The sequence below is a fragment of the Melospiza georgiana genome, chromosome 7 (assembly GCF_028018845.1).
Source record: "Melospiza georgiana isolate bMelGeo1 chromosome 7, bMelGeo1.pri, whole genome shotgun sequence".
NCBI lineage: Eukaryota > Metazoa > Chordata > Aves > Passeriformes > Passerellidae > Melospiza > Melospiza georgiana.
This window is the reverse complement of record NC_080436.1, coordinates 23,052,688-23,066,139: the sequence shown is the minus strand read 5'-3', so window position 1 is coordinate 23,066,139 and position 13,452 is coordinate 23,052,688. Positions and strand designations below refer to the sequence as shown.

General features: G+C 37.0%; 1 protein-coding gene across 3 annotated transcripts in view; it reads right to left on the bottom strand.

Annotated features, from left to right (window-relative positions):
• The window catches only part of GRB14 (growth factor receptor bound protein 14), a 58,288-nt gene that overhangs the window by 34,369 nt on the left and 10,467 nt on the right, over positions 1 to 13,452 (bottom strand). For 2 of the 3 annotated variants that reach the window (XM_058027928.1, XM_058027929.1), the window contains exon 1: positions 8,347 to 8,479. The exons of the other annotated variant lie outside the window; for it this stretch is intronic. In XM_058027928.1, the coding sequence (XP_057883911.1) occupies positions 8,347 to 8,409 (63 nt within the window). In that variant the 5' untranslated portion in view covers positions 8,410 to 8,479. Of the gene's footprint in view, positions 1 to 8,346; positions 8,480 to 13,452 lie in introns of those variants that run through there. 3 annotated transcript variants of the gene reach the window in all.

The following is a 13,452-nucleotide window of genomic DNA, read 5'->3' as shown; positions in this document are numbered from 1 at the left end:
GACAAAGCAAAGTTTAGATTTTTAGCTAAAGATACAGTTTGAAAATTTTCTCTGTATTTCTGGAGTGGTACAAGGAATGTCCAGAGCAAATATGACAAAGGCCATGTAGAGTAACCTACTCTAATAAATGGTTGCTTTACAATGCTGAAATACTTTGCCACTTGGTATATGACAAAAAAAACTTGTTTTGCTGGGTCAGACTTCGAGTCCAGTACTGTCATCTCTGGGTATCTGTTTCTAGCCATCAGTGGAATGTAAGAGCAAGGTTTAACTGTTGTAGGATAGGTATTCTGACAGAAAATTTTATTTCTCAGCACTTCTGAACATTTTTTTTATTCACATAGCATTGTTCCCCCTGGCCAAAGCATAAAATCCAAATAAAGCGTAAATCCTGCAGTAAATGTACTAAGTCTACTCAAACCATGTAAAACCTTCAACTATACACTATTGCGTTATTACAGATTTGTCAGCAGGTTTTGTTGGCAAATCCAAACCCATAAAGGAACAGAAAAAAAGACGAAGGGCATCTGGGCATGGAAACCAGCTCCTGTAACTGTTGGCAAAAGTGCAGTAGTCACCACGTGCAGCAGACTAAAACAAGGGAACCAAGTGAAAAGGAAGATAAGTAGGTGATGTAGTTAAAAGGGGGTGATAAAATTTCCTAAATTTAGTCTATTTTGATTATGTTTACCTCTAATCATTTGCTCTAAAATGAAAATGAGATACATAGACTGAGCAGTCTTCAGTCCCACAGGAGAACAGAAGCCAGCAGCACATTTCCCATCTCTACGCTTGTTGTGATACCCTACATTCAGAGGTCTGCTGGGTTGTCTGGCTGCTGCTTCGCTTGCCCACACACAAGCCATGTTCATATTACCATAAATATATGCATTTTATTTCTGTTATGATCATCCTACAAGTCTTGTCAAACAGATACCCAAAAAGACAGTGACAGACACCAATCCAACAAGTTACAATCAACAGGACCAAAGGAAAAATAACAACATTGAGGACTTGCATATGCAGCTGATGGGCATGATGAGCTATTGAAGCCTGGCTTTCAGGCCAACACAAGAAAAGCTGAGGGCTCCAATTGCTATGCAGTCTAGATATCATTTAATTGCTAACCTCTTGGAGAACAGGATTGACTAGCTCAGAAAAGCAGTTCAAGTGGCCTAAAAAAAAAAAAGCACAACACTACATTAGGGCAAAGTTTGTCAGTAGAAATTATACAATAGGCAACAAGAGTGATCAAAGGACTGTGAAGAAATCACAATGCACTAAATAATAGTGCGGGTGGGGGGAGAGGATTCTAGTAGAAAATAAAGGAAAAGCATTAAGGGTGTAAACTGAACACCTCTTCCCAGGTCTCAGTCCTTTATATGAATTTTAGTGGTGCCAAACAAAAACTATCTGCAAAAACACCGGTTGCAAGAAGTAGCAACTGCAGGGATGTGCAAAAAATGGGAGAGAAAGGAATCAAAGATGTCTCTCCAAGTTATCATTTTTGATGCACAAGCATGAGTTTTGGTGAAGATATTGGTCAGCAGTCCAAGACAGCCATTTGGATCTGGCAAAAAAAGGAGATGAAATATGAAAACTATGATGAAATATGCAATACATGCCAAGAGCCTAACAACTCTGAGTGAAGAACATGGATGTGTATTCTTGGAAAGTGCAACTTCAAGTTTGACTCGCTTTGCTTTGTACCGTTCCCAAGGCACCCATTATAAACTGTACTGCAGCAGAGTAAATCTGTTCTTATACAACTACTTTAAACTGTGAAAAACTGGTTGCCTTGAAATAATGTAAACATAAATAAAGGGTTGAAAGCAACTGAATATGGACAACTTCAAAACTGAAATTTTAGAAAGTCACTACCAATGTAAGAGACAGACCGACTGGAACTGGGCTAAACTTTCCAGCGTTACCACAGAATTCTATCAGTTGAGGCATTTTGATCTGTGGTGGGTTGACATTGTCTAGACACCTGGTGCCCACCAAAGCCACTCTCACTTCTCTCTTCAGCTGGACAGAAGAGAGAAAATATAGCAAAAAGCTTGTGGGTCAAGATAAGGATGAGGAGAGATCATTCACTAATTACCATTACATGCTAAACAGACTCAACTTGGGAAAACCAGTTTTATTATCAATCAAGCCACAAAAAGGCAATGACAAATAAAACTAAATCTTATAACACATTTCCCTACCCCTCTGCTCTCCCCAAGTTCAATTTCACTCCCAATTCTCTCTACCTCCTCCCTGCCAGGGGCGCAGCAGGACAAGGAACACAGGTTGCAGTCAGCACATCACAGATTGTGTCTGCTGGTCCTGCCTCCTCAGGGGGAGGACTCCTCACACTGCACCTGCTCCAGCACGAGCTCTTCCCACAGATCTGCCACAGCCTGTGCATTGTGGGCTGTCCACAGGCGTCACAGCCTGCCTCGGCCACTCACCTGCCGTGGCTTGGGGCCTCCAAGGGTCTGCATGTGGGTCGGCACACCCCACGGTCCCACATGGGGACAGATGTCTGACCATGTCAGCACCACCAGCTGTGGGGGAATCTCTGCTCCAGCAACTGGAGCACCTCCTCCCTCTCCTCCACTGACCATGGTGTCTGCAGGGCTGTTCCTCTCACATGTTCTCTCTCTTTCTTCTGCTGCGGTTGCACAACAACCTTTTTTGCATTCTTGAATAAATGATCCCAGAGACACTACCACTGTTGATGATGGGGTCAGCCTAGGAGCCAGCTAGCATTGCCTCTATTGGACATAGAGGGAACTTTTTAGAAGCTTCTCACAGAAGCCACCGACATAGAGCTCCCCTCCCCCTGTAACCAAAACCTTGCCATGCAAACCAAATACATGATTAAACAGTCATAACTTCTTTAGATCCTTAAGGCAGCTATTGTTTTGTCGGGCTGGTCTTGCCTCTGTTCCTGACCAACAGGCAGAAAAACAAGGAGTGAGGAAGATGGGGCATGGGCAGTACCTATAGCAACTGCATGAAAATGAGGAAGAAAGCATGTCTAAATATGAATAATTCCTTGGTTCAATGTGATGAGTTTTCTTTGCATTCAGTGGTGTAGCTTCAGTTTATCAAAAGTAAAGAAAATTTTCTAATTTTTCAGGCACTTGCTTATGCATGTAGAAAGTAACATGTAACAGACATAAAAGTAAGGGAAATTTGATCTTTTGCATAAGGTTCACACCAACACCTTGTGTGCCGTTTGTTGAGTTTCTCCCTTCACGTACAGCAATGCAGCATAATCGGTATGAGGTTTACTTCAGCAAAAATAGCTATTCAGCAGTAGCTCTTGATGCGCTTCAAGGCCAGATAGCACAGTCTGAAGGTCAAGTTCTGACTTCTTGAAGCCTAATTTATTCAAGAGGAGACTAAAGTACTAGAGCTAGAAAATGGCCAAGCACTTTCTTCAGTTGATGAAAAAACTGGGTTTTTTCCAAAGGATTTCTGCCCACAGAGGAGGATTATGATCAGAGTAGGGCACTAAACACTGCCAATTTCCTTGGTTACTGTATGAAGAATGTTAGATGTTCAAAGAAAGCAAGAAGAAACTGAAAAAAAACATATCAAAGATCTGTTCAAGAACTGAAGACAGAGAGGAGACAAAGTGCAACGTTAATTGTACCACTAAACCCTGTCAAACTATACAAAGGACAAGTAATGGCCAAGTGCATTAAACCACTGAGATTTTAAAGGACTTTTAAAAAGCTCAGTGCACTTAATACTCACCCTCTCATAGGCACATACACACATACATCTCTATCTACCCTTCATGGCAACTATGCAGCATAATGCTTTACATTTTAAATTTCAAGACCACTAATGGTTTTGTGTACAAAACACTCTAGAAAATCTGATTGCTTGTAGAGACTAGAATCCCAAAGGACAGGAAAAAACTCCCTTTCCCTGCCTGCACCTGAACCATAAGGACTGCAAAAGTTAGTTCCATTTTGATTTCATTTATACATGTGGGATCATTTTTGAACACAATAAAACAGAAGGAAGTTTTACTGGTTTCATGCTAGTCAAAGCAGAAACTATGTCTGGTCAACCAATTTATGATGACTGTACCAGAATCCATCTTTAAGTGCCTGCTTGAGTATAAGGAGTACATATTCAGTGCAAAAATTGGTCTAAAATTCTTTTCAAGAATAGTTTCAGATCTAGAAGTATTTGGCCGACATCATAAAAAGGGGATGAGTGCTGCAATACCCTCCCTGGAGGAGGATCTGTTTTTCTGGCTCAAAACTTTTATTCAATTTGTAACAAATTGCAGATAAAGAAGTAGTCTATCGTGATGTTTTATCCTAGCAATTTATGTCTAAGACATAATTCTGAACTGAATTTCCAGTCACACCCATCCTAATGATTTACCTGTGATTACCCCCATTACCTTCTCTCAGATTCCTCAATAATTCATTAAAGAAAATATTCCATTTTAAACAAAAACTCTTAATTCAAAAATTTCATCTCAACCACCACAGTTTTTCTGACCACTGCTCCTTAAGCCTTTAAAAGCCTTTAAAGCCCACTCAAGTCCATCTCCCACTCCCTCCATCTCTAAGAAACCTCTCAGCTTTCTTCAGAACTTTGCAGGATGCTGCCCTTACATTACATTACATTGTATTATAGTAAAAATCTTATTACTGTAGTGTACAATCAAAAAATCCTAGCTAGACTTGTGTTGGAAGGGACTTTAAAGATCATCTAGTTCCAGTCCTCCTGCCATGGGGACCTTCCACTAGAGCAGATTGCTCAAAGCTCCAATCCAACCTGGTCTTGGATTATATTATTTATTATTGTATTTCTTTTATTTCTCTTACTGTATGAAAGACAAAAAGGGCACTGGCATTGTTTTTGTATTTTTAAATTACTATTTTTCAAACTGTCCTTATGAAGAGATGTTTCACACATGAATGCTTGGTCTGTATCCAGTAATTGTATAAAAGGTATTCATTTAATGACACCATTATCATGTCACTTAAAGTGCCTTATGTAAAATTCCTGGATTAGCACACTGGCCTTTCATCTCAGGGGTCCAAACGCAAAACTGAAAAATTACTTTCATGCTCTTAGCCTTGCAGACAGAAATTACTAATTCTCAGTACAATTTGGCTTAAGTGACCATTTTTCCTTGGGGGAGGGATAAGCGTTGATTAAAGCAGCACGAGATTTTGGGCCAGAAAAATAGATGGAATAAAGATGCAAGAATATATTGAAATTTTCATGCCCAGTCCTAGATCTGAGCAATCTAAAATCACATCTTCCTTTTGTCATATTTCTTTCAATTAAAAGACACTATACAATCTCTTCAAGAATTTCTGGAAATTATTCATCTGCAATACATATTGACTGTGCACACAAAGCTTTTGAACATCATCTGACCTAGTGTGTTAGGAAGTTCACAGCTGTTGTGGGAAAAAACTGCAAGTCTGTTCATACACCTTGCATATAACATCAAGTGGCTAAATCTTCTACTTACCATGTAACAAATCTAACAGAATTGTGTTTATATTGAAGAATTTTTCGGTCTTTGATTGTAAAACAATGTCTTGAATGCATTATAACCTTTCAAATCTAATTTTTTAAGTACTTTTAGAAGAGTATGAAATTCTCCATACAAAAGATAAAATCATTTACTCTGACTTGGATTAAGTATATGTCTAGTCAATACAAACTATAAATCTGGTTGTGATAGCACTCAATATACATAATTCTTCATGTTCATTAAGCATGTAATTTTGCCATCTGTGTTACAAGACCCCTTGGAACCTAAACAAGACTCAGTAGCTTTAGTTAAAAATATATTACTTAAGAACAAAACACATCAACTGTGATAAGTACTTCATATCAGATTTCAAAACAAAAAGTATAAAATAACTTTGGACAAAGTATATTAGACATTTTGAATGGAAATGAGAAAACCTAAGTGCTCAAGAAGTTGGCAGAACAGATTAAGTACATTGACAATGCAAAATTTTACCTTTTGTGAGATGGGAAAATAAAGATTTGCAATTTTTGTAGTATTGTGATTAAACTAGACTTCTTACACAATTACCTATTCCATGAATTTAAGAAATAATTCTTTGTAATCACTGACACACTAAAAGAGTATTTCATGAGCTAATACTTAAGTTTCTCTTGACTATGCAGTGTTATTGTAAAAATCCTACTTTTCAAGGTCCTTCAAAGTGCAACAAAAAGTAGAAATTACACCACTTTAAGGCAAAGGTTCTAATGTCCATGAGAAACACAAACCAATTTACACACGCACATATGTCAGCCACTCCTCACCAGCATGGCTCTTTCCTGCCCACCTTCTCTTCCTCCACTATTCTAGTTCTAGCAATTAAGGCATTGCTATAGAAATAAGAAAGCCCCTTCTGCAGAGGGAAAAGATACTTTCAGAAGGAATTCTACATGCCTAGATACAACCATCACAAGCCTTAACAAGCCTATTAAATTTGGCACACAGTGAGACCTCAGTGAGGACACATGCCTTCAAGAATTTTTTGAAACAGCGTGCAACCCAATATCTACCTACCTAAGGCAACACCCTATGCTGCTTCCTCCTACTGCTTCCATTAATTTTATTTTGGGCTTACAAAGTGCAGAGATAAAGAGAAGTAAAGCCAATAACTGTTGGCAGCTAATTTGATAACAGCATGAAAAAAAAAATGAGAGAGAATGTGCAGAAAATTATCTTACTGTGAATTTGTCAAAAAACTCTTGTATTTTCTCAGAGAATTATTATCTTTCAACATAAAAAAAAATAAAAATCAATCCTCTGAAATATACACTACAGTTAAAACTGAGTTTCCCAGCCCTCTGAATGCTAGATTGAGTGAAGTTACACCTCTCCCCTCCCACACAGCACCAAGTACTGCTGTGTGCATACCACAGGAGTCTAACACAACTACACACTGCAAGAACAAAGACCTTCCTCTCCTTACATACAATTAACAAAACCCAGACAAAAATAAAATAACTCTGACAACTCAAGATCTGAGCTCTAAAGGGGTGTTAGGGGGAGGAAGACAGGACTGGAAAGTAACCACAAGATTGAGAGGATGAGAGCTGAGAAGTTAAACCACAATTTTTAAAGGAGTATTTTTTGAGAAGTGTAACAGAGATATTGCAAATTTTTAGATAACACCATGTTAACACTGTGCACATCTTGCACATATCTAAATGTTAGAGTTTTCATACCAGAAAAATAGTAGATTATCATGCTAGTGAGACAGCAGCATAATCTAATCTCTACCAATCAATCCCAATTATGCTCACAGGCTGCCCCTCCAACTCAAACAATGAAATAATATAAATGAATACCATTTATATCACAAATCAATAAAAGTTATGTGTTTATATACTTCTTTAGACCCACAGGACTAATGCCATAAATATATGCTGCATTCCACATAAACTGCTCATGAGAACCATTTAATACTGTAGCAATCCTTCAGTGAACTTTCATTTTTCACAATGCTGATACATTAAAAAGCCACTGACTAACAGAAGAGTCTATTAACAATGAGTTAAGCACATTATGCAGCAATGAGGTTTTGAAAAATATCTCCACATTTACAAAATAAATCGAACTAATTAATAACTTACAACTTGTTTGAAATAACTTCTCATAAGTTAACATATCTGGCTCAGCAGAGAGTCATATTTCTGTACTTCATTTCCGTGTGTATTTTTAACTTCACAGATACCCCCAACGCATTGAGTTACACTAGGCAATCCTGGTGCACACAGATGTAATCATTTTGCACTGCTTACACTTTTTATTGAGATAACAAATAAAGGCAAGGTACAGTGGCTAAGGAAAAACACTGTACAGTGTCACCCTGGTTCCCAAAATACATGATGGGCCATCCACTCTAAAGGCATTAGCCAGAACAGGTCAGCAAGAGCACATTGTGTTTAAGGCTGATGCAAAACCTGTGGAAGCAGACTCCAGTAATCCTTCGTTACGAACAGTATCGTAGCCTTCAAAAGAGGCATATTTTAAAGCAATCATGACATTTTAAAAACTACATTAATCTCTAAGAAAAATAATTTCCTGCACAAAGTACAAAATTATAGTTACAGAGAAAAGAGCACCAGTAAAAGAATTCAATTGTGGACACATATATATTTATAAGCAAACATATTTCACATAATGAAATCAAAAATTTCTACATTTATCAAAAAAGAAACATTATTATTATACTAGAGAAATTTAAGAAAAGGTGAAAAAATAAATACAGCCATGTTTAAACATTGTTAGCAACCCATACTAATGTCAGAATTAAAAGACTGATTTAAATGCCATACCCTTTTCTGCAGAGTTATTGGCATAACTGCAGGCAACGTTACTCTTCTGGAAGACAAATTCATGTCTGCTTATCACAGAATTTGCCAACCTTCATCCAGGTGATAACACGAAGAAGAACAAAGTAGTTAGCAATATTTCTTGAAACCTAATTCCTCATAACCTAAATATTGGAGAGTCAGCACAAAGACTCGGGCTCTAGTAAATGTCATTCCATTTATGTGAATTCAGTCCTACTCAAAGCCAATGACAGAACACACTGGGGTAGGACAAAATACAAATCAACCAACCAAAGAGCTTGAAAACTTGTGTTCTGTCCTTGCAAATGCCCACACTATCTCTGGCTATAAAAATAAGCAGCACAACATGCATTTCTATCACTCAGAGCTTTGTCTTTACTGTCAAAACAAAACCAAATCATTAAAGACTGCATTCCAACACCTCACACTGAGTGGTTACAGTCTTGGGGCTTTTTCTCTGGCTTTTTCCAGGGAAACAAAATACTCTTCAGTGCTTCTGATCTTTGAATTCCAGAGAAGTAACTGAGCACAAGAATAGATTTAATGAATCCATGGAGTTTAATTATATGATTCTTAACTACCTTTATTCAAAGCAGAAGCAAAACATCCCTTTTACTTTAAGTAATGCAATTACTACCTTTCCAATGCAACAAAGGTCTGAAATAATGACACATAAAATGTTTCAAGGAGTGACATTTAAGACTGTTTTATGAACCCAAGTTTTTAATCACCCCCATTCACATAATTATTTTATGTATCAAATATCTGCATAAAAAATCTGTTTTCATTAACATGGTTTGACAAAGGAAATCTGGGGTTTTTTTCTTCTTTGTCAAAAAAGGCAACATTTTGTATTGTTTAAATGATAAAGCAAGCTATAATTCTTTTTAAATGTCTCATAATGCACTTAATAACAGAAATTTTTTTCTGCTTTTATGCAGCATGACTAAGCAAAATTTCTGTTGTAAACCAAATTATTAAACAGATGTTAGAACTGTGATATTGGGTATTCCTTTTATAACTCTTGACCGAGCAGTTCTTATCAGAAACATTGCTTTTCATAGCTGAAGATTGCAGACATTTTTTAAAAAATTATTTTTATTAAGCACTCATAGCTTCTTGAAGAATAACATGTCAGATATGGAGGCTGCTGTGTTTCATAGGCAGTCACTGCAAGCATATTTTGATCATACACCTGATGCATAGGTCCTAAAAGTATTCAGGACTGACTTGGTAAATATTACAATAATCCATACTAAATTTCACTAGAACCTATTTATAGGGCTTTTTTTTTTTCCCAGTGGGGAAAAATACAGAGCACACTCTGTATTAATCCCAAAGTATCTAGAAAAGAATCTCATCTCCAAGACATAGGAAACTGTACAATGACAAGTTAAAAATAAATAATTTTATTTCATGGGATTTTCTGATTTGAGAGTTTTCCAGGTGGGAAATACATAACAAGTCTCTGGCACCACTGAGATACCTCAGAATCTATGAATTCAAGCATCTCTTTTCACGCTAAATCACCCTTCTCAAACCCTAAAACTGCAGTACTTAAATAAGTTTTGTTGATGAACAGGAGGAGCAAACACCATAAATACAAAAAATACAACTCCCTCCAAAAAACAAAACCTGCATTGTACTGGCATTTTAGCACCAGCTCTCAATTAGTAATAAAATACTGCCAAAGAATAGGAAGTAAAGATAAATATTTTCCTAAAATTTCAAAACCTGTTGTCCTTGATTGAGACACACAGGATGGAAAAAAACTGATAAGAAACTTATGCCAAGTCACAAAGAGAACTTCTTTAGAGACAGACATTTGATCCTCATTGTTAGCTTTAAAACAAGAGCTTCTAATAAAACCATAAACCAATTAAAATACAGCATTATTATTAAACAACTCATTGCCTTGCCTCATAATAAAGGTTCACTTTTAACTTTGACTCCTTCTACATTCAGTTTATAGCAGCAAGAGATCCATAGCAACTAATCTTTTAGGTTTAAGGTATTTATTTCATTTTATTTTTGTCCAGCTCCAGTCCAAAATCTTTATGATTGTTTTGATAAAATAAAAAAGTACTTCTGAGATCAAGTTTAAAGTGTTACTTACGTAACATTTGGAATTAACATCCTTTTCTACTAGAGATAGCTATGATAAATGTCAAGTGTTTGCAATTAGGTTTTTACCTTTCAGGCACACAGTTTTTATTTCCTGTGGGAGCATGTTTTCAAAATTCTATAATATAGCTCCAAAATTTTGCTGTAAGAGCCAGAAAAAAAACTTGTGGTACCAGAGCCCAATCCCACAGGCGTTTTACTCAAGGAATATTAGACATGCACATAATTGCAGCACCAGGACAAAAAACTCCCTCTACTCTTTTTCCCTCGGATCTTATGAAAAAATGTTTGGGTAACAGCAGCTGCAGAACTAGCAGCATTGCATTAGTGACTTCACTGGGAAAGAAACAAAAATAGCCCAAGCCATTTTTCCTTACCCTTGGGTACTGAAGGTCCTTGGCTCTTGAAAGCATGTGCAGCTTTTTGCTCTATGAATAAAATTGACCCATTTGTCTGCAAGGTGAAGCAAAGGCTCATTTTCCTCAGTGCAATTATCTGTATTGTATCTTTTCCAATCAGATGAACAGACCAGACCCATTCAGAAAGTAACCAAAAAATTAAGTGTTGCATTTGACTTGGTAATAAAAATCCAATATTCAAATAATGATTAGGTTTAAAAAAATATTACAGTAATTTATGTATACTAGTGAAAGTAAACATGGTTGCATCCAAGAGTACTAAAGATAACATTAATTAAAATATTTTCTTTTTTTTAAATTTCACAAACATACATTTAAGAAAATAAATTGAATAAAACACAACTTCTAAGTGCAAGCCTTTTAGAATCACTTCACCATGTGAAAGTCAAGAGGAGTTCTATTGATAAATGTGAGATACAGAAAGGCTTTGAAAGCCAAATATGCCTTCAGAGAAACATATGACCACTTTATTTTTTTTCCTACAGATAAAAGATTTTCCTTGTCCATGGCAGGTCTGCAAGGAATTTTGCTGGTGCTGGTAGACAGGAAGGAAATCAGATCCAGCTCACTTGCTGAAATAACTATGTTTATGCAGCTTTTCACTCCTATTTTTGTCACTAAGCTACCAGATACAGTTGTGAAAACATTGTGCAGATACTTTTTAGACACTTCAAAATATAAACCACTTCTACTTCTTGCCACTTAAGAAAGCGTGACTAAATGGAGTGGGCAAGAATTGAAATGCCCTTAGTAAATTAGTAACTCCAATAAGGGTTTTAGAAGAACATATGGAATAGAGATCTCCTGCTAGAAGAGGAAGGTCAGTGATGTCCTTAAGGCACTGAATACGGAGTCACAAGAGCTGATCTATTCCTAGCTCGGCCAGATATAATGCAGGAATGTGAGCATTTATACGTAACAGAACAAATCACACTCAGCTTTTGCTTCTGTAGATGAAAAAGAAAAATCCAGATAATATAAATCCAGTAAGGTTTATTAAAATTTTTGATGCTATTTTTTGTACTTGTCTTTGAGCTAAGGCAGTAGTTTATTACACAAGACCAAGGTAAATCAGGTAAGATATTCATGGTGCTATTTGCCCTTCCTTGTGAGAGCTCCTGTCTGCCTGGCACAGCCACTTTATCTCTTTAGCAGAAGAGCCCTTTAATGTGTGACCATAGAAACACACACAGTGTGGTTTTTGCACAGGTACATTTACATACACTGGGCAAATAAATACTTACTTTAAAACCACCCCACAAAAGAGAGGTTTCAAAATGATTGAGGTGTTGTTTTTCTACTCATATAGTCCCTTACACAAACAAAACTAACAGGTCTTAGTCTTCACACATAGCATACAGTACACCCTCCTGGAGGCTCAATAAGGACTGCTGCAGATGCAGTTGCATAAAACAGACTGTATTACCTGTAAAGCAACACAGACATTACAATGTACCTAGGAAATTCACTAAGTATGAGCCACAAGGAACATAATGAAGCTTTCCATCCCTGCCACTGTTCCTCACAAACTAGGGGGATCTTGAAGCATTGTTACACATGCTCCTTGCAAAGCTTTTCAGCTGCCTATTTTTGTGATCAATAGGTTCAAGCCTGATAGAAAAGCACACTGATGAAGTTCTGTCAGCTGAGTTATTTAAGAAAACCCTCGTATTGCAAGGGCTTCCCTCTCACTACACAGCAGTGAATTCTAGCAATTATGAGAATAAATTCTTGCAAACCTCCAGCCTGTTTCTCAACAGCTGATACCATTTCTGTGCCATTATCAAGAGCTTGCAGCTGTTCATAAACACCAAGTCTTAATGTAATCAGTAACAGGAGTTATCATAACATAACTAATAAAAAAGGCTATTTATAGCCCAAGAATGCAGTAATTGAAAAATCCCATTCTGATCACAGGACAATCTCGTGTATATTGATTTCCTGTGGATATAATATCAAGTGAAAAAGCTAAAAGACAGAGATACCAGTATGCAGTACAAGCATATCAGAAACAGGCAGGAACACCTCATCAGTATCCTAATTAGAAGCACAGGCACACAAGATAACTGATATATGTTCCTCTCTTGGGACTTCAGTATTAAATATCATGTACACTATTGGGCTAAAATATGAGCTGATTAGCTGCAAATCAATGTTCTGTGACTTGAAACAGGAGAAAAGCAACTTCACATTGTTACTAGAGCAGAGGTCTAATTTCTTCTTCCTCTTAATTTCTCCTCCCACAACTGCCCTTCATGAAAGATTTTTGTTGGCCTGATTAGCTTTTTCTTTTTAAATATTCCCATTTGAGGTGACTCCCATCAGGACTATAACACGAGAGGCATGCTTAAACACTCTGGCTAGAAATTCTCCCTTTCTGTTCATTCCCAAATCAAAAGCAATCATAAAAATGTGAATGCCTTTAGAAGTAGCAGCTTTAAATGTGCTGAAGACAAACACGGAGGACATGGGCATTGGTCAGCTGTTATCTCCAACTTATCATTGCCAAGTTTCACCACTTGCTAGAGACACAAGTGCCATCTTC